The following is a 20,962-nucleotide window of genomic DNA, read 5'->3' on the forward strand; positions in this document are numbered from 1 at the left end:
TATGCGGATTTTGCCGCCTTCCCCACGCAACGACTTCACGTAATTATGCGGTGAAAACCGGCATATTAGTGTTCATAAAAGTATAAACGTAAAATCATCAGCTTCGATGTTCTAAAGAGAATCATTTCCATTAGAAGTGGCTCTTGGCCTTTTTTTTACAAATTGGAATTGATTACATGCAAACTGTGTAAATGAACTCCCATGTTGTTGGGATGGGAGTGCCATCGAGCCGATACGCACCTGGTTCGGGATCTCGTTCTTTACGCAGCATGTAGTCTCGATTTTGAAGCTGGAATTGATTCGTGTTTTCCCCAGCTGGGGTTCTATACGCACCCGCCTGCTCAGCCTTTATTGCGCCACGAGGTGCGCGAGCGTCCCATCTCTGACAAATGCTTCGACCATGTCCTTTACGTCTATGCATTCTTCAGTGTTGTGGCCTTTTGTCCTGTGAAAGTCACAGTACTTGCTCCGATCAGCATCGTGACGATGTCGGATTATTGGAGGCTTTGGCCACGGGAGCTCTTCAGTGGCGAATATCTCAGCGACGCTTTTGGTGAGTGGCGTCCATCTGGAGTTCCGGTGCGACTGTACATTATCCCTTCCGCCCAACCGATGTTGCAAGCCGGATGAGGTGTCAAAGTTTACCCTTGACTGCCAGATGCCTAGCTTTCGCTTTTTATTTAGTCGGGCGGTGAGGACGTTGTCTTCTCTCGTCTTCTGGGTGTAGAGGTTTGTGCTCTGCGGGAGATCTTTACCCAGTTGCTTCTCCGTTTCCGCATAGCGCTTTGCTGCTGTCATGATGGCATCCCATGTGGATGGCATGCCATCTTTACCCGTTAGGGTGCGGATGAGCTCTGGGTCATGCGCGCCCTGGATGAAGGCAGCGCGAACAAGATCTTCGCTGATATTGCCCAAACTTAGCTTCTTTGAGTTGAAGCGAGTGATGAAGTTTGGCAGAGATTCATCTTCTTCTCGTATGCATTTGAGGATTGTCCATTGCTCCTCGGTATACTTCCGTTGCTGGCTGAAGTGTTGGCTAAACTTCTGTTGGAAGTCTGCCCAGTCGTAGATGTGGTTGACCGGTAGACGATCAAACCAAGCTCTAGCAGCCCCAACTAGCGTCATTTGGAACATGTAGCACCACGTGGGTTCCGTCCAATTGCTGACGGTTGCCCCCGCTATGAACCTGTTCAAATGATCGTCTGGATCAGATAAACCGTCATATGTGCCTATGTTAGGCATTTGTTTGGCACTCTTTGGGGCGATTGCTTCCGCAATGTCCCTTGCAAACTTGGACGTTCCAGCATTTGCAACGTTTGGTCTGAACGTTTTGGAGAAGTCTCGTGGACTTCCACCTGTGCTTTTTGGTTTGAAGGCTTGTCCAAAATGCCTTTTCGGTTGGGATTCCGTTTCCTTACGCTTCCCTTTTGCCCTATGGCGAGGGTTCGCGTCGGAGTCGGATTCCTCCGAGTCATCCTCCCAGTATTCGAATTCGTCGGCCTGTTGCAAGGAACGCAAGCGTTCGTCCAACTCAGCCTGGAATTCCTTTTGTCGTGCCTCCGCCCATGCCTTAACTTCATCGAGAGTCTGGCGGGGGAGTCTTCGTTTCTCAAACTGGGTATCGGTGGATCCCAGTAGGCGATCATTTACTGCACTTGCCCCAGCTTTGGTAAGTGGGGTAGTGTTCGTAAAATTTACTTCACTTGCCCCGGCTTCGGTAGCCGGGGTAGTGTTCGTAAAAACTGTGTTGCCGGTATTCCTCCCAGTAGCTGGGGTTGTGGTTACCGGAATTTCTTTAACCATCTTTGTAGAAGTTTGAAAAAACTGGAGAAAATTGTAGTTCTAGCTTTATGCACGGATGGCGCCAATGAAGAAACACTAACCGGACCCCGGACAGATTACTGATAACCTGGGGGTTGGATAGCTGTTTCCCACGAGGGGTTAGACCCTGAAGATGGTTCTTCTGATAACCTGCAAAACAGACACCGTGAGCTCGTCACTGAGAAGGGGGGGGTTCCTCCTTGTGACCACCCTCCGGCGTGAGAATCAGACTAGATTGCTCTTTAAATATAAAAGTATATTAAGAGATTGCTAGAGCAGATATCAGGTATAATATGATGATAATAGATAATGTAATGTGTTGAGATGATCATACCATTTGGGGTATTTATAGCCGAAGGTAGGTTTCCAAGGAGGTATGGCCGGCTGCTACAGTGTTCCTGTTCATCAACAGTAGCCTACGCACGTGCCCTGCTGGTAGTTGGTGGGTAGGCAGCGGCTGATAGTGACCAGGCCTGCTGTATACTATTCCCTTTCCACCAACTGCCGGCTACGCACGTGGTATGACAGTAGTTGGTGAGTAGGCAGCGGCTAATAGTGACACAGTACAGGAGCATGCTGCTCGCCATACTGTATCAGTGAGCTGTCGTATCCCTGATCAGATCTTTCGCCCATACCTCGTCAGGTACAGTAAAAGATCCTTCAGTATACAGACTGGCTTATTTGGGCGGGAGTATTCCCCCTCCCGCCTCTGTGCGGGATTGCTCCCGGCTTTGCTCATTCCTTCAGGTGACACTGATCGAGAGCTAAGTGCCTTGTGCGTGTAGCCATGCTGCGCGGGTGGCCTTCCCTAATGGCTTGTATCCGAGGCTGCGGGGACAGGCGGAGTCCTTCACCATTGGGAGGCATTTCCTGCGGGACCAGCTTGCGTACTGCGCGTAAGGACGTCACGTCTCTGAGCATGGTTGGTCCTGCGGATCCAGTTGGTCTCTGCGCAGACGTCCCTGTTTAAGGTGAGTCTTGCGGGTCCAACTGGGCTCTGCTGGGACCTACCTCTTCAGTAGTAAATATAATACTTATAAAGCCATGTAACATGTTGTAACTCACAATAAGAAACTGATTCTTGCTCGCTAAAAAGCACACACATTTAGGGTTTTTTTAATGAGCAAGAGTTAAAAAAACATGACCTATATTTGTTTCTTTTCAAAGAGCATGATCATCATTTAGCACTTGATCACATGCATTAGGATGAACCAAGTCAATAAGAAAATCAAACACATCAGTCGTTGCAACCGCGGATGCAATGTCTTCTTTGTGTAAAGTTCTTCTCTTGCCTTGGATGGTCATGTTCCAAGATCTCTTGGTCAATTCCTCAATGAAAAGCTCACAAGCTTTCGAGAACACAAGTGGCGCCTCTCCCGATATCATCTTCACATCCACACTCGATTTCTTCATGATCTTCTTGATCCTTGCCAATGGCAACAAATGGGGTCCCGTTCGGCCTGATACCCCTCCTCCAGATAAAATCCTTGAATATGTCCCGGCTTGTCTCATCTTAGATCTAGAGACAAAGGAGCGCGTTATACTACACGTCTTTAAACAGTGATCGATCTCTTTCTTTACAGTGATATTTTTTTGTTTAGTAGTGGCTGCGTATTGATCAAGGGATGCAAAGGAGTATAATTAGGCAATATTGAGATGATGAGAAATGAACAAACATTTGGTATTTGAACATATCAGATGGAAAATGATTGTAAAATAAATAAATAAATAGAAATTAGAATAGGGTTTTAATTGGCCGGCCAGGTTCTCTAGCTTGCATGCCATAACTGACTTAGGTGGCCGGCTATTTTACGAAGCCAACTTTATTTAATATTGTCATTTTTTTCTTATTTATAACAACTATTATTAGCGGTCTCAGCTTCACAGCAAGGCCGTATGAGGGTGCTTATGATGACGTATTGTTACTTGATATATTAATGGAATAATATAATCATCTATGCTTCTAAATGACTGTAAAAATAAGCAAGTCATGCGATTAACTAAATATGTCTTATATATGTCTAGGGTTAAAAGTTAGCAATTAGTTAAATAAAAAGAATTTAAAAACTAATTAAATGTACAAGAAGAATTTAAAATAAAAAAAATATATGTGGAAACAAGGTTTTTTTTTCTTTTTTCTTTTTCTTTTTCTTTTTTAACTAAACTGATAACTAAATTAAAATTCGAGGGTAGAAACGTAAAGCGATTAAGAAAAAAGAATTATTAAAGTTCGGAGACCTTGTAATAACTCTGTTATACTAGTGTTTATGTATCTACTTAACCATGCCAGACATTTTGCCTTTTAAATTTTTATGTTACTAGTAATTTTTATTTACCAAAAAATAAAACACATATATTGTATTTGATGACTTAAAGTGTTGGAAATGTAAATTGAAACTATTTTCTAGTTAAATTAGGTAATGTTTTGTTATAGTGCATATAAAAGTTGAGATGAATTGAAAAAGGAAAAAAAAAGGCATTCAAGTAAATAAAATAATAATTGCAACATGTCGTTTAAGGTTTTTTTTAATAAGACAATGTCATATATTTTAGTGAAATATATACCGAATTTTCATTGACCGGTGATGTATGTTGGTGACATATGTACAAAATCAACATGATTTTGCACCTAGTTGTTAATTTTATTATTATATTATCCCACTAACCTGGTGTCCAGATTCATCAGGGGGTGTTGAATTGTAGGATCTTATGTTTTAAATAATTAAAGGATTATAATATTTATAGTTTACAACATTACTCCAATTAGTTGCAGAATGCAGATCAACATATGTCAACTAGCATGTTACAAAAACTAATTTAATAAAAAAATTGAAACACATAGCAAAATGAAAGGTAAGGAAAGCAGATACATAAATTGCATGTAAAAACATTAAATGGATTAAACATTTTTTCAAAACGATGTTTTAAGCCTACCAATCAGTGAGTCCGGTCGTATTGCGTATGCAAGACTGAGAAATAGTTTGGAAATATTGGTGTGCATGTGTCGACTCACTTAACCCTTAACCAAATCGAAACTGAAATTTTTGGTTATGTGTTTTCTAAAACCAGTCGATTTCGGTTAATTCAGTATTGGTTAATCAGTTGTTTATGGTGTTTCAGTTTGATTAAGGTTCGGTTAAATAAGTATTTCAGTTAATAGTCTTATAGATTGATAAACACAGTGGATCACAAGACTCAAATATGATTGTATAAGAATTGAAAATGCAGGAAAATAAAGAAGAACGAATTTTCTATTTTCTGGAAACTGACTTGATTGATTCAACATAGAAGAAGCAATTACATAAATAAAGGAAAACTAACTTAAAAGTAGGAAACAGACTCCACTACTCCACTAAGCCTTAACGTAAAATTACCTAAACTTTAGGAACAAACAACTTGCAGAAAAAACAGATCATAAAGATAAATTAGACACATGCTAAAATTAAACTAATGAGCCAAACACTCCATTTGTACAGCCAGCTGCACTTTGCAATTTTAACATAGATTACCTAAAACATGATTTGATAGTGACAAATTTTGTGACCCCAATTTGTGAAGAACAACGATCGTTTTAGGAAAACATAAAAGCCCGTATAAAAAGCCTATAAGTTATAACCATTAAAGGGCCGTTTGTAAAACTTAGCTCAACACTTGGATTTATATCGTTATTAAAGACATAATTACAAATTTTATCATTTAAATAAAAACTATTTATGAATCAGGTCCTTTAAAAAGTTTATTTGTGTCATTTATATGACAAAATACAATCATTTTTTTTAACCTTTGCACTAATTGTCATCCAAAAAGCCCAGTTAAATCTAAACATGACAAAACTTAACGGGGTTTTTGCTTAACATATTTTATTTAGTTTCTTTTTCTAATAATATATTTAATTTGTTTTTTAATTATAAATACTTAAATAGTATGCATAAAAATCCTTAAATGACCTCACATGCCAGGACTTAACGTTGTTTTTGTATGCCAGATAGTCAAAAGGACGAAAATTAAACTGTCATGTAAATGACACCGCCTGTAAATAAACTTTTTAAATGTCTCAATCCATAAATTACATATGTTTAAAGAACAAAATTTGGAATTCTATCTTTATTAAAGGTTAAAATAACAAATTACTAAGTTTTATAATCTACCTTCAAGAAAAAACTATTGTAATTCAAACAGATGAAATACGATCACTTTCAGGGTCATAATCGATAATGTAACGTTTGTATTATATAACGTAAAGTGTATAACTAAGCATAAAGCATCTATAGTTTGTCATATACATTGACATAGTATGATGAGTCAGTGATTACTTTATACGTATGGTCTATGCAATAGCAATACTATGTGATCGTTGTGGTCCTCTTCCAATATATAACACAAGAACCAAGTCCATGTCTAACAAGTGTTCATGCAAACTTGAAAAAGGGTGGCAGCATATGTGTATTCCAAGCGTGTTTTTCTCTTTTATTCTTCTCTGATTTTGCTTAATCTGCATTTGAAGTAACTCGTAACTTTAGACACATGTCCTACAATTGCATGGCCTTTAACCGCTAAACACTTCAAAATAACTTGTTTCATAACACGCTTAGCGCAAAAAAAGGTAACTGATTTTTAACTATGATTTAGACGAATGTACATCATGGTGGCCGAAGGTTTTGTCATTTTTTTAAGGAAAAAATGAAGTAATTTCAATTGTGATATTTAGAAATTAGAATATTAGATGAAATTTTTATTAGTTCTAGTAAAAGTTGCTATGGTATTGTGGGAATCACTTTTTTTTGGTGGATCCTTAAATAGAGTTTCTGAATATTTCCATAAATGTCACTCCAATCAAATTTATATACTTTTATAAGCAAAATGATACAAAAGTAAATCATATAAAGAACCGGGGAACAATGAAATTAAGCACACCCGAGTGCGCATGGAGTGATGGAGGGGTCACACGGCCATGCCTTGTCAATCATCATGAAACTATGATCATGTAAGCGGGTTAACAAGTAAACTCTACACGACTACAGGATTAAAAAAGAACATAAAAACAACGGGTAATCCAGAAACATATTGGATGGGTAATAAGACATGTATTCTGATATGTGATTAAATTGTATAAATTTTGTGGATTGAGACATGTGTGGTATTATGTGATATCCGTCGATTACCCTAACCTGTTTATTTACATATCAAGTTGATATATTATATAATCGTGGGAATATATAAAGATAAATAGTATGTTGAAACTCTCACAAACTTGAAATTAGCAAATTTGTAAGTCATAAGTGTAGTTGGTTTTTAAGTAGTGTTTAAGATTAGTTTTACGGTAATGAGCTTCTCAACATGTAATTTTTAACTACCTAGTACCACATATAGGCAAACTTGTGAACCCAATAGGTTACGAGTAACAACTTCACAACGAGTATATGATCAGATACGAGATGTGATATGAGACTAGGGTTATGAACGCTCGCCCCACTGGTTAGGGTGTGAATTGGTCGACTTTGATCCAAGACCGTAACCATAACCAAACTATCGGTTAACTAAAGTATGATAACCGGACAATAATTGCAATTAGTTTTACAATTTGATTCACTATTTAGTTATGGGTTAGTTAACCGTGAACTATAACTGGCCCTGAAATGTTTGGGCCCGACTACATAGCTCAAAGCAATGTAAGTGGGTATTAAAAGTCTGGGCTTGCATCTCGCCCAAGTAAAACGGTTTAAGAGGGAATCTCGATGTTGTAATACAAACAATCAACTTGTTGAAGGAATCCCATAACCAACTCGTTAGTTTTAGTTATTTAAAAGAAGTCAAAACCGACCGATCGTTTTTTGTTATTTTCGGTTACATCAATTATGGGTCAGTTAATTAATTCTGATGAAGTTGGGTATGCTATTAATTGACTCATACGTAATGATTTAATAATTGATAATACATAGGAGATGTCAATTACTAACGTCCCACAAAGGGCCTGATGATAACAATATTATGTGCCATGTGGTGGTGAACAGTGAAAGCCACCTATACATGTGCTCGATTGTGTAGGCTCACTGAATCCTAGCCGGTGGTCCTCACCACCATATGTCTAATTAGATTAACGGTGCGTGTTGGGATACACCATTGCTCCATCAGGTTGTGGTCCATATAAATTATATCCATAATCAGTTGATAATGACCTCCAAGTTCCAAAATCTTTAGGTCATCACATAAACACGTGTTTTCAAGACATGTAATTTGGTTAAGTAGTTTGAATAACATATTCAATCTTTTTTAGGTCTTTTATTTGAGTTAAGCGGGTTGAACCTAATAGATTTATGAGATAAGTTCTTAATTGTGAGATTCGAATAGATGATAACTTTGAAGCTGGTATAACTTAATTAGTTATGCTTATTATGTACTTGAAAACTTTCTTCATTGTTTATTTTTTAGAATAAGTAACACAAAATAAACGAGCACTTGTTTGCAAAAATCAGCCGATCTTTTTTGGTTTTTGGTCACCTAGTCTTTGAAAACATGTATCCAAGTTTTTGCCAATGCTATTTCTTGTAGATTGTTTTGTGCTCTTGTCCTCTTCATACCACTCCACCCGTGACCTAGATTGGGCTGTTCCATGTTCCTGGTTGATGTTGTGTTTGTAGGGAGACATGTGTGTAAAAATGGTTTAAAAGGTTGGCATTTATAAAGTATAGATTTAATTTTTAAATAGAGTTATCCTGATGGTTTCTACGTGGGACGATATTCACCGCTTTAAAATGTGCCATGTCACCCAAACCGCCTTGTTCCCTAAACCACAAACTACACCCTTATCTCGAGGGTCTATATCGACCTAGTAAGTAAGGGCTTCATCATTTCAGGGTCCAATATGTGGTGTTAAACGAGCCATGTTAATAAGTTTGTGGGTCTAACCCGACGCAGACTCAAAAAATTTACGGTTTCAAAAATCATGTCAGACGTAACAAACACAACACGGATATTCTAGGGTGATATGAACACAACCCGTTTAACTGAACTTTTAGCATATTAATACAATTTTACTTCAAAAAATACGAACTTATATAAAACAATTACATTTTAATTTTAAAATTGATGATGATACAGACTTATACACAACAAACAAATGGATTTACCCAACAAACAAATAGATTTACACGGGTCTACCCGTAAACCCGTCGGGTTTATAACGAAATAGTGGCTATACTATGATGGTTAAAAAAATATAATTTGTTATGAATTACCATTTTATTATTTGGATGACACCAATTATTTGACCTCACCGACAAACCTTTTACATGCACCAATTATGTGTTTTTTGTCCCCTCCCAAATAGTGTATATACAGTTGATTTTGTACTATAAATATGAGGTGAATGTAACGGAGATTTGCATCCCAGTAAGACTAATAATTCTTACTTTTCTTATTCTCTTGTCTCTAGTTAACTCCAAAGTTCATATATTATTCTAATAAGCTTGTTATAATTAGAGCTACTATTATAACACGTTATCAGCACGAGCCGCTTATATCCTAACCAAGAAAGGTAATAGACACAAAGGTATCTACATAAGCATCATAAACACTTCTTTAATTATATACATTAGATATATATCTATCCATATACATATACTAACTAATATACTAAGTAATAACAATAATGTGTATAAACATTGTTATTAAAATTTGATAACAATTCTAACTTTTATTTATATATGCACACTAATATCTCATTTAGAAGTTAGATTTATTTACACTAACAATTCTATTCTTATTATTGTGCATACTAATTATATATTTTATAAAATAAACTGTATTTAATATCTTATTTATTATCTAACTTTAAAATAATTAATATTATATATTATATATATACACACACACATACAAACGGTAATGTTACCGTTATAAACGGTAATGTAACCGTTGTAAAAAGGTTATAAATTTTCACTATAAATAACCAATCATTAACCTCATTTCATTACAACAAACATTCTTCTTATTAAATTTATCCAAGATAAAGTTCTCAAAATGATTCACCCGGTTTTGCTGTTGGTCACTATAATGCTTATACTACTTCTCATTCTAATTTTTAATCTCCCATCTGAAGATTTTGGCATTTTCTTTTTCTTTTATATGTTTATAGCTCTACCAATGTATTGTATCTCATTGTTGATTGATATATATGGATTCTAATATTTATCTTATTATTTGCTCTATTATGTTTAGCAACAAAATGTCAAATATAGCAAAAATCAAATTCCCTGCACTCAACATTTATGGAGAAAATTATATGTCTTGGACAGCAAATGTCAAAAGACATTTAAAATCTATGGATGTGTTAGAAACAATCCAAGAATACAATGATTGCTCTGACCAGGATAAAGCAAGAGCTTATGTTTTCATCCATAAACATATTGATGAATTACTACAACATGAGTATTTTAATTATGATAACCCATATATGATATGGGAAGATTTGAAAAGCAGATTCGGTCATCTAAGGGAAGTTTTACTTCCTACTTCTAGAAATGAATGGAACAGTCTTAGGTTCCAAGATTTTAAGAGGGTAAATGATTACACCTCTGCTTTATACCGATTTTGCTCAAAGCTAGAATTTTGTGGGTATCCCGTAACAGAGGAAGAAAAGTTAGAGAAAACTTTCTCCACGTTTCATGCATCAAACATAAATTTGCAAACACATTATCGTTTGCAGAATTTTAGGAGATACTCTGATCTAAATGCATTGCTCCTTGTAGCAGAGAAAAATAATGAATTATTGATGAAAAATCATCAATCTCGTCCACGGGTTCATTAGCAATACCAGAAGCACATGTTGCTCACAAAAGTTCTCATAAAAATTCTGGTCATAAATGGGAACAAAGTCGAGGACGAGGCCGTGGACGTGGCCGTGGTCATTTTGACAAAAGACATTTTAATGATCGTAAGCTTTCATTCAAATGGAACAATAATTCTTACGGTCGTGGTCGTGGCCGTGGTCGTGGTCGTAACCAGAGAGCCAATAATTATCATGTCCCACATAATACCAATTCCAACCACCAAAATAAATGGAATGAAGCTGGTACGTCCGAAAACAATGGCACTTCATGTTTTAAATGTGGAAGTACAAACCACTGGGCAAAGGCTTGTCGCACAGCTCCACATCTGTGTGAACTGTACCAAGCCTCTCTAAAAGGAAAAGAGAAAGAAGTGAACCATGTTGATAACTTTAATAATATCAATGCTGAGCTGAGTGTTGAAGACTTTGGGATGGAACTTTGAAACAAAGTTGTTTGACTACTATAATTAGATGCAATTATTAAGTGTGTTCTCATTATCTTTAGTTATGTATTTCCTCTTTCATGTACTACTTGTGTTTCAATTAAATAAAGTTCTTATTAAAATATCATATGTCTTCGTTATACACTTATTTTTTTTTCTTAATATTTTTCAAGATTTAAAATGAAAATCACCTGAGCACAAGATCAAACAAATGAAGAAGATATATGTATAGCGGATAGTGGAGCCACGCATACTATACTTAGATCTAAAAACTATTTTTATAAACTAAAACCAACAAAAGGGATCATCAACACAATATCAGGTCCTACAAACTTGATAGAAGGAGTGGGAAAAGCTAATTTAGCATTACCAAATGGTACAAAGCTCAAAATAGAAAATGCTTTATTTTTCCCAAAATCAACAAGAAATTTGTTGAGTTTCAGAAACATATATCATAATGGATATGATACTCAGTCAAGGACTGTTAGTAATGAAAAATATTTGCATATCATAAGCAAAGATCAAATATTGGAAAAATTGCCAATGCTCCATTCTGGTTTGCATTATACATATATAAATGTGCCTCAAGCACATATGGCAGTCAAAGAAAATTGTTGCGATTCTGGTATCATAAACTTATGGCATGACAGATTAGGCCATCCAGGATCCACAATGATGAAAAGGATCATTGAAAATACACATGGGCATCCACTGAAAGGTCAAAAGATCCACAAAATAGATAAAATGCCTCAATGTAAATCTTGTTCTCTTGGAAAATTAATTACAAGGCCTTCGCCATTAAAAGTCGATAAAGAAACACCAATGTTTCTTGAAAGAATTCAAGGTGACATATGTGGACCAATTCATCCACCATGTGGACCATTTAGATACTTCATGGTCTTAATAGACGCATCCAGCAGATGGTCTAATATCTCTTTATTATCGACTCGTAATGTTGCTTTTGCAAAATTTCTTGCTCAAATTATCAAATTACGTGCACATTTTCCGGATTATACCATTAAAAGAGTAAGGCTTGATAATGCGGGAGAATTTACATCACATGCTTTTGATGATTATTGCATGTCTGTGGGGATTGTTGTAGAACACCATGTTGCTCATGTACACACACAAAATGGCTTAGCCGAGTCGTTGATCAAACGCCTACAGCTAATAGCTAGACCATTAATAATGAGGACAAAACTCCCTGTTTCTATTTGGGGTCATGCAATTATGCATGATGGATCGTTAATCCGCGTGAGACCAAGTGCAAATCATAAATACTCTCCCACACAACTTGTTTCTGGAAATAAGCCAAATATCTCTCATCTTATAATTTTTGGTTGTGCTGTGTATATTCCTATTGCACCACCACAACGCACAAAAATGGGTCCCCAAAGAAGGTTGGGAATATATGTTGGATATGAAACATCTTCCATCATAAGATACCTTGAACCTTTAACAGGTGATGTATTTACAGCACGTTTTGCTGATTGTCATTTTAACGAGACAATGTTCCCGACATTAGGGGGAGAAATGAAAAGGCAAGAAAGAGATATATCATGGTGTGTGCCATCATTGTTACACCTAGACCCAAGATCAAAACAAAGTGAGACAGAGGTTCAAAAAATAATACATCTACAAGAAATTGCAAATCAGTTACCTGATGCATTTACTGATATAAACGGGGTCACTAAATCTCATATACCAGCTGCTAATGCTCCAGCTCGAGTTGAGATTCCAAGCAAGCAAAACCATAATAATGCACCTCATGAATCTCAAAAACGTTTAAAACGTGGAAGGCCAATCGGTTCAAAGGATAAAATTCCTCGAAAAAGAAAGGGTTATGAGAAGGATACTGACCCTAAGGAAGGAATGATTGACAAAACCTTCCCTCAGGAAAGAATAAATGATATAACATTTCCTCAGGAAGAAATAAATGATTCCAATAAAGAATTATCAATAAACTATGGTAAACCACATATAATGTGGGATCGAGATGAAATGGAAAATATTGATGATATATTTTCTTATTCTGTAGCAAGCGATATCATGGAAGAAAATGATGACCCTGAACCAAAATCTGTAGATGATTGTAAAAATCGACAAGATTGGAACAAATGGAAAGATGCTATGCAAGCTGAATTAAACTCACTAAACAATCGAAAGGTTTTTGGACCTATTGTCATTACACCAAAGTCAATGAAACCTGTAGGATATAAATGGGTTTTTGTGAGAAAACGAAATAAGAAAAATGAAGTTACAAGATACAAAGCAAGACTTGTAGCTCAAGGTTTTTCTCAGAGGCCAGGAATTGACTATGAAGAAACATATTCTCCTGTTATGGATGCTATTACGTTTAGATATTTAATCAGCTTAGCAGTCTCTAAAAAGTTAGAGATGCGTCTTATGGATGTTGTCACAGCTTACTTGTATGGATCACTAGATAGTGACATCTATATGAAAATTCCCGAAGGATTTAAACTCCCCGATGCAATAAGCTCAAAGCCTAAGGAAATGTATTCCATCAAATTACAAAGATCCTTGTATGGACTGAAACAATCTGGAAGGATGTGGTACAATCGTTTGAGTGATTATTTGATAAGCAAAGGATACACAAATAATCTTATTTGTCCATGTGTCTTCATCAAGAAGACAACATCAGAATATGTGATCATAGCTGTGTATGTTGACGATCTAAATTTAATCAGGACACAAAAAGAAATTAATGAAGCAATTGCTCTTTTAAAGAAAGAATTCAAAATGAAAGATCTTGGAAAAACCAAATATTGTCTTGATTTACAAATTGAGCATATGCATAATGGGATACTTGTGCATCAGTCAACTTATACTGAGAAACTCTTAAAACGTTTCAATATGGACAAAGCAAATCCTTTAAGCACACCGATGGTTGTTAGATCACTCAATGTTGACAATGATCCATTCCGTCCTTGCGAAGATAATGAAGAGATTCTTGGTCCCGAAGTACCATACCTCAGTGCAATTGGAGCACTTATGTATCTTACTAACTGTACAAGACCTGACATTTCTTTTGCAGTTAATTTATTGGCAAGATTCAGTTCATCCCCTACTAAAAGACATTGGAATGACATTAAACATATTTTTCGGTATTTAAAAGGAACTGTTGATTTAGGTTTATTTTATCCTAACGATTCAAAAGAAGGGTTAGTTGGTTATGCAGATGCAGGTTATTTATCTGATCCCCATAAAGCAAAATCTCAAACTGGATACGTATTTAAGAATGGAGGAACTGCGATTTCATGGCGTTCTCAGAAACAAACACTCATTGCAACATTTTCAAATCATGCTGAAGTCATTGCATTGCATGAAGCTTCAAGAGAATGTGTATGGTTAAGATCTATGTCATGACACATATTGATTTCTTGTGGTCTAGAGAAAGATCGAATCCCAACTCCTATCTATGAAGATAATGCAGCTTGTGTCTCGCAAATGAAGGAAGGGTATATCAAAAGTGACAGAACAAAGCATATACCACCAAGATACTTTGAGTATACTCGGGACCTTATTAAAGACAATCAGGTTGAGATGAGATATGTCCAATCCAACAACAACTCAGCTGATCTTTTCACAAAAGCACTTCCCACAGCAACATTCAGAAAACATTTCCATGATATTGGCATGCGCCATGTACGAACGATGTAACGACTTGCAACTTGAGGGGGAGCTATATGCTGCACTCTTTTTCCCTTAGCTAAAGCTTTTTCCCATTGGGTTTTTCTTTAGCAAGGTTTTTAATGAGGCAGTACTTCAAGACCCCGAAGTTTTGAAAAGGTGTCATCCAAGGGGGAGTGTTATGAATTACCATTTTATTATTTGGATGACACCAATTATTTGACCTCACCGACAAACCTTTTACATGCACCAATTATGTGTTTTTTGTCCCCTCCCAAATAGTGTATCTACAGTTGATTTTGTACTATAAATATGAGGTGATTGTAACGGAGATTTGCATCCCAGTAAAACTAATAATTCTTACTTTTCTTATTCTCTTGTCTCTTGTTAACTCTAAAGTTCATATATTATTCTAATAAGCTTGTTATAGTTAGAGCTAATATTATAACATAATTTAAAAAATAAAAAAAAATACTGCAATGGGTTATCAATTCATCAGCTGGGTGAGGGCAAAATACGTGGGGTCAAAGAGTCGTTTTCGAATAATTAAATAAATACTCCAAAAGGTGAAATTAATAATTCAATGAAAACAAACAAATAAATGATATTTGACCACGTACACCATATATTAATTCGACCGTTGGCTAAGCCTCAATATCTTTCAACAGCTTCCTTTTGTCTCCATTTGTCTTGACAAATAACGTTAGCATCTCAACAGTGACAACCATGTCCCATCCCTATGTCAAATTACTATCATAGTTTACGGTAACTGGTAACTGAATTCAATTATTAACCAAAATCAACAACAATGAGCATCCGATTACGGTTAATTAGTATACCTTAAACAACTTTAACTGAACCATATATGTTTGTGTTTTCAAAATTTTATACCTCTAGTTTCATATTTTATATCTATGTTTCTATTTTCAAACATTTGTATTAAGTTGCAACTATTTATAACATAGTTTGAAAACCATAACCAAGCTTGAAACTGATATACTTCAGCTTCAAAACTTAATAATTAAGCTTGAAAAATCATAACCAAATTATTTTCATTTGAAAAAAAAAGGAAAAAAATAGACAATCAACTGAATTTAACCGAAACCAATTGTAAAACCTATAGTTGACCAACCATTCAATTTTCCCATCCGGTCAAAAGGCATTCCCATTGAATCAAAAAAAGACTAATTAATTTTAGAATCATAATTAATTAAAAGATAAAAAAAATACCATTAATATGAATTTTTTTCCCTTATTTTGATTTGGCCATTATCATGTTAAGACTTTTATTTATTTTCCAACACCTATACTTTCTAGTATTTTGTTTTCATATATCTGCATACTATTTTTTTCCCTAGATAATTAAAAAATAAGATTTTTTTTAGTATGTTAACAATTTTTTTCTTTATTCATGAAATATTCTTCATATTTTTTTAATAATAATCTTTTAAGACTATAAAATATAAATATAACATTTCTTACTAGTTTTAGGATGGATATATTTATATGATAAATGGTCATATTTATTTTTATTTTATTTATATATTTTCAAAAGTTGGTCAAACAATCTTACACAACTTTACATGGTTCTATTTTTAGTAAACAATTCATTTTCGTATTCATTAACATTTATCTTTAACACAAAGTCACTTTTTTTTTTCATCTACGCACGTTTTTTTATCTACTTAACCGTGTCGAGTATAACACTAGTTCAGGCTCAAGACAACTTTGCCTTCTTTTAACTTTCTACTTACTTTCAATCAATCACATAAATGCATAATAATATAGCAAGTGTACCTAGACTTTGTTTTATTCATGAACACAAAAACCAGAGAAAACACAATCTGTTGTCTTTAAAGAATCAATCACCAATTCGTCATTGCAGATAAGCTTCACTTAATCAAACCCATCACACCTGTCATCTTTCACCAATTCTTGAAAGTCAATTCTTGCTATTTTGAGCCAATTTTACACCGCTACACAATTAAAAAAAACTCAATTTTTCATCTTTTCATCGATTTCTACTCAATTTGTGTGTTTTAAGATCTGGGTTTGCAAAATTGTTGTTCAATTTTGGGTTAATTGATCGATTATGGTGTGAAATTGAGTCACCAATTGAGGGTTTTGATGTTTGTAAAAGTTGACTTAAAATGTTTAAGACATCGAGATGGAGGAGCGAAAAGAACAGGATCAAGATTGTGTTTAAGTTGCAGTTTCATGTAACCCAGGTAATAATGTTGTTGGTGAGCATTTGAATGTGTTTGTTATATTATTGCATGTAAGGTGTTTGTTGAAATGTCTAAGAGAGAATTTTTTTAAGATTTTGGGGAGTAGGGAATAGGGATGTCTGTGAAACCTGAACCCGAGAGATACTTGATGGGTTTTGGGTCGAATATACCCGACGGAATTTTTTAATAAAGTAGCGGGTAAAGCCGATGCGTTTTTGTTTTTTTTTCTTCAGTGTTTGATTATGAGATTAATGTTAAGAAGATTACTATATACTGATGTTTGGAACTTAAAAGAAGCATATCCACAGAAAAATGTGAAATTTTCAAATTGGAACAGGGGAATTTGACTAATCGTAATGTACTGATTCGAATAAACGACTAGTTTAGTAGTAGAATGAGAAAAAGGTAAACTTTAATGCTTACTGAGTTGACAAACCGGATATGCTTGGATGCGTATGTTGATAATAATATGTGGATGGCGTCATGTTGATAAGGCAACAAAGGTAACCGCGGAAAAGGTGGAAACTAGACACGCAGAAGATGGTTGTGACTTGACTGTATTAGAGTTACTTAATAATAATAAGCACCCTGTACCGTCAAAAGAATAAATGATGAGATGAAGAAATATATACTAAACTATATTTATGATCTTTAACTAACCTTAAAAGCACATTTTCTGGTTATTAGTGCACGTGTTCACCTTGAAAGATCGGTTCTATGATTCACATTTATACGCTATTCTCAGATGCTTATTTGTAAAAACAAACGTCTACTGTTTATAAATATGATAAAAAAAAGTCATCTTGTTCATGCTGTGAAATAATCTTTGCAGTTTTGTCGAATGTTGAGTTTAGATGTATGTTATGTATATGCAGTGGTCACAGCTAGGAGGAGATGCTTTGACGATATCCATTATTCCTGCTGATGTTGGAAAACCGACTTCAAGATTAGAGAAAGTCAAAGTTCGAGACGGAAGCTGTTATTGGGAAAAACCAGTTTATGAAACCGTGAAATTTTCTCAGGACCCCAAAACCGGAAAATTTCATGAGAAAATCTATCACTTAATTGTGGCAAAGGTACAGATTACTTCATTGTAAACTATATTATATAGTTATAATATCTTTCCAAAAACGTAAACTAATTTCTTGGTTCTTTGACAATTTGTAGGATTCTTCAAGATTCGGTTGTGTTGGAGAGGTTTCAGTTGATTTTGCAAGTTATGCAGCAGCTACAAAGCTTTCTTCTTTATCACTTCCTCTTAAAAATGCTAATTCTTCAGCAGTTTTGCATGTTACTCCTTTCTTCCTTGTGAATATTATGTTAAGTTGATTTGTTTATCAAAGTTTGACGGTTGTGTATCTTGTTTGAATTAGGTATCGATTCAAAGGGTGCAAGGGACTTCTGATCAAAGTTTGAGGACACATTTTGAAAACAATGACTTAGAAGCAAACATTACAGGAAATCCTACTGAAGTAAGTTTATATAGATAACTTAGTTTATATATAAATGTAGTTCAGTTTTTAACTATTTAGTTCATATTTCAGGATAATGGGATGGGAAATGGCATTGACAGAGATTATGAAGCATCCATAGGATCTGATATCTTGCTGTTAAGTTCTGAAAGCAGTTCTGGGATTAATACTCCACTTGAACATGAACCAAAGAGCGCTAAATTGACTCATGAATCCTCAATCACAAAAGATAAGTCATCACAATGGGACTGGTTAAATGGTTCAGATCCTAAATTAAGTACGGATGATTCTTCAACAAGTACTTTAGGAGAAACGTCTGAAGAGGGTTCTTCAGATGCCATGATTCAAAACCTTAAAGTCCAAGTTGCAGCTTTGACCCGACAAGCCAATGTATCAGAGTTGGAATTGCAAACGCTTCGTAAGCAAATCGTGAAACAGATGAAAAAGAGTCAAGATCTTGTTAGGGAAGTAGCTTCACTTAAAGAAGAACGAAATGCATTAAAGGACGAATGTGAAAAACTTAAAACGGAAGAAGTCAAAGTCAATGGTATGTTGTTGATTGACCAAGGTGATCCATGGTCTCTTCTTGATGAATTGAGACAAGAATTGAATCATGAGAAAGATTTAAGCTCCAATCTTCGTTTACAACTTCAAGAAACGCAAGAGTCGAATACTGAGTTGGTTCTTGCTTTGGAGATGTCAAAGTCAAAGTCAAAGTCTGAGACGGATGATGACGAGGAACAAAGGGAATTGGAAGCAATCGTTAAACAACATAGTGACGTAAAGGAAATATATTTACTAGAGCAAAAAATAATAGACCTTTATAGTGAAGTTGAATTATATAAACGAGATAAAGACGATCTTGAAATTCAAATGGAACAACTCGCGCTTGATTATGAGATCATTAAGCAGGAAAATCACGATTTATCTTATAAACTCGAGCGTAGTCAACTTCATGAGCAGTTAAAGATGCAATACGAGTGCACATCGTCTTACACAACCGTAACAGAACTCGAAGCACGAATAGAGAGCTTAGAAAACGATCTCAAGTCAAAGTCAAAAGAATTGTCAAAGTCAAACCATGTCATAAACGAGCTTGAATCCTACATCAAGAATCTTGAAGAAGCGTTAAAGAATCAAGCTCATGAATTTGAGACCGATCTTGAAGAGTTAACGCGTTCAAAAACCGAGCAGGAACAAAGAGCCATTCGCGCAGAGGATAATTTGAGAAAAATGAAGTTACAAAATGCAAATGCAGCCACACGGCTTCAAGATGAACTTAGAAGGCTTTCACAAAAAATGGCATCTACATTTGAAGTAAACGGGAAAGCAGCCATGAAAGCCACGGATGAAGCTAATAAGCTTCGTGTAGAAAAACAGATTCTTGAAGATACCCTTGTGAAAGTTAAACAAGATTTACAGGTTCTTGCTGACCGTTTTCAAGAAAAACTAGTCTTTTTTCAAGTTCAGTTAACTCTCAAGTTGAAACAGTTGGAGAAGATTAAGAAACAGGTTGAAAATATGACTGAAAGTCGCAATCTTGATGATGAAAGATTGAAGGAACTCGCTACAGATTGCTCTGAAAACTTTTTTCTACAAAAGGAAAAAGATCTTCAACTTGAAATCGAAGATTTCGAAAGAAAACTAGATGTTCTTGTTCAGAAAACCAAGAATTCACAGGTATCATTAACTTTTTCTATATTTATATAGTTGCAAGTACTTTTTTTGGACAAAACATTAGCCCAAAAAGAATGGGTTGTTCAACGAAAGTCAAACATGGTGGTTTGAAAAGTCAACCCTCAAACATGGTCGAAACGGGTCTGTTATAACTTTTTTTTATCTTTCATCATTATATGCAGTGACGATGCGATTCCAAGATAGATGTTAAAGCTGGTAAAGGGCTTATGGTTGTTTTAGCTAAAATGCAATAGTTATACATTGTAGGTTAGTATGATAATAAGATATTGATATGATTTTATTTTATTTTTTTTACATAAATAATTTAGTAAAGTTTTGTTTCTAAACCACACCAGTTTATAGTTAATGTTTCTTCTTGTATATCTTAATCTTGGATATTATGGTGTTGTGCTTTGTGCATGAATGGTGTTCCACCTCATCGGCGATTTAGGATGCATTACTGAGTTGTACGGTACTAGTTGTGCATGCATTTCCAAAATCAAAGGCCAGCTAGGCCTAATCACAGTTTGATTTTGTGTTTGCTGTTCTTGAAACCAAAAATAAGCTACAATTATTTTGGTCTCTGGATCATAACGATTTTTTTTTTTTTTATTTGAAATTCATTTAGTATTTGAAGATGATTGTCTAGTTACATTTATTCTTTTAAAATCTGATATTTGGGGGCCACAACCATGAAAACAAAGACGAGTTTTAGAAAGTTGCTGAAGGATGTAATCTTGATTTCACATATGATCAGGGATAATATGAACAACCGACAAGTACAAAGGGTAAATCGAATACATAATTTAAAAAAAAAGATATTATAAATAGATTGATGTTTTT

At 35.1% G+C, this 20,962-nt stretch overlaps 1 protein-coding gene and 1 pseudogene across 1 annotated transcript; one reads left to right on the plus strand and one right to left on the minus strand.

Annotated features, from left to right (window-relative positions):
* Positions 1 to 2,982: 2,982 nt before the first annotated feature.
* Positions 2,983 to 3,333, minus strand: LOC143577832 (nuclear transcription factor Y subunit C-3 pseudogene; annotated as a pseudogene).
* Positions 3,334 to 16,520: 13,187 nt separating this feature from the next.
* LOC143577834 (uncharacterized) lies at positions 16,521 to 20,323 on the plus strand. The gene is made up of 7 exons (XM_077061557.1): positions 16,521 to 16,970; positions 17,846 to 18,046; positions 18,138 to 18,260; positions 18,344 to 18,442; positions 18,503 to 20,122; positions 20,184 to 20,260; positions 20,302 to 20,323. The coding sequence occupies exons 1-7, from the start codon at positions 16,893 to 16,895 to the stop codon at positions 20,321 to 20,323; spliced, it is 2,220 nt and encodes a 739-aa protein (XP_076917672.1). The 5' UTR covers positions 16,521 to 16,892.
* The last annotated feature ends 639 nt before the right edge of the window (positions 20,324 to 20,962 follow it).

Source organism: Bidens hawaiensis, unplaced genomic scaffold (assembly GCF_021521415.1).
Source record: "Bidens hawaiensis isolate Kalapana, Puna unplaced genomic scaffold, B.hawaiensis_p1.1 tig00028823_1, whole genome shotgun sequence".
In the NCBI taxonomy this organism is placed as follows: domain Eukaryota; kingdom Viridiplantae; phylum Streptophyta; class Magnoliopsida; order Asterales; family Asteraceae; genus Bidens; species Bidens hawaiensis.

Excerpts from the sequence above, each read along its gene's own strand:
- LOC143577834 (XM_077061557.1), top strand. The coding sequence starts at position 16,893 with ATGTTTAAGACATCGAGATGGAGGAGCGAAAAGAACAGGATCAAGATT. Across the intron at positions 16,971-17,845 it reads TGCAGTTTCATGTAACCCAG|TGGTCACAGCTAGGAGGAGA; the intron begins GTAATAATGTTG and ends ATGTATATGCAG. Across the intron at positions 18,047-18,137 it reads ATCACTTAATTGTGGCAAAG|GATTCTTCAAGATTCGGTTG; the intron begins GTACAGATTACT and ends GACAATTTGTAG.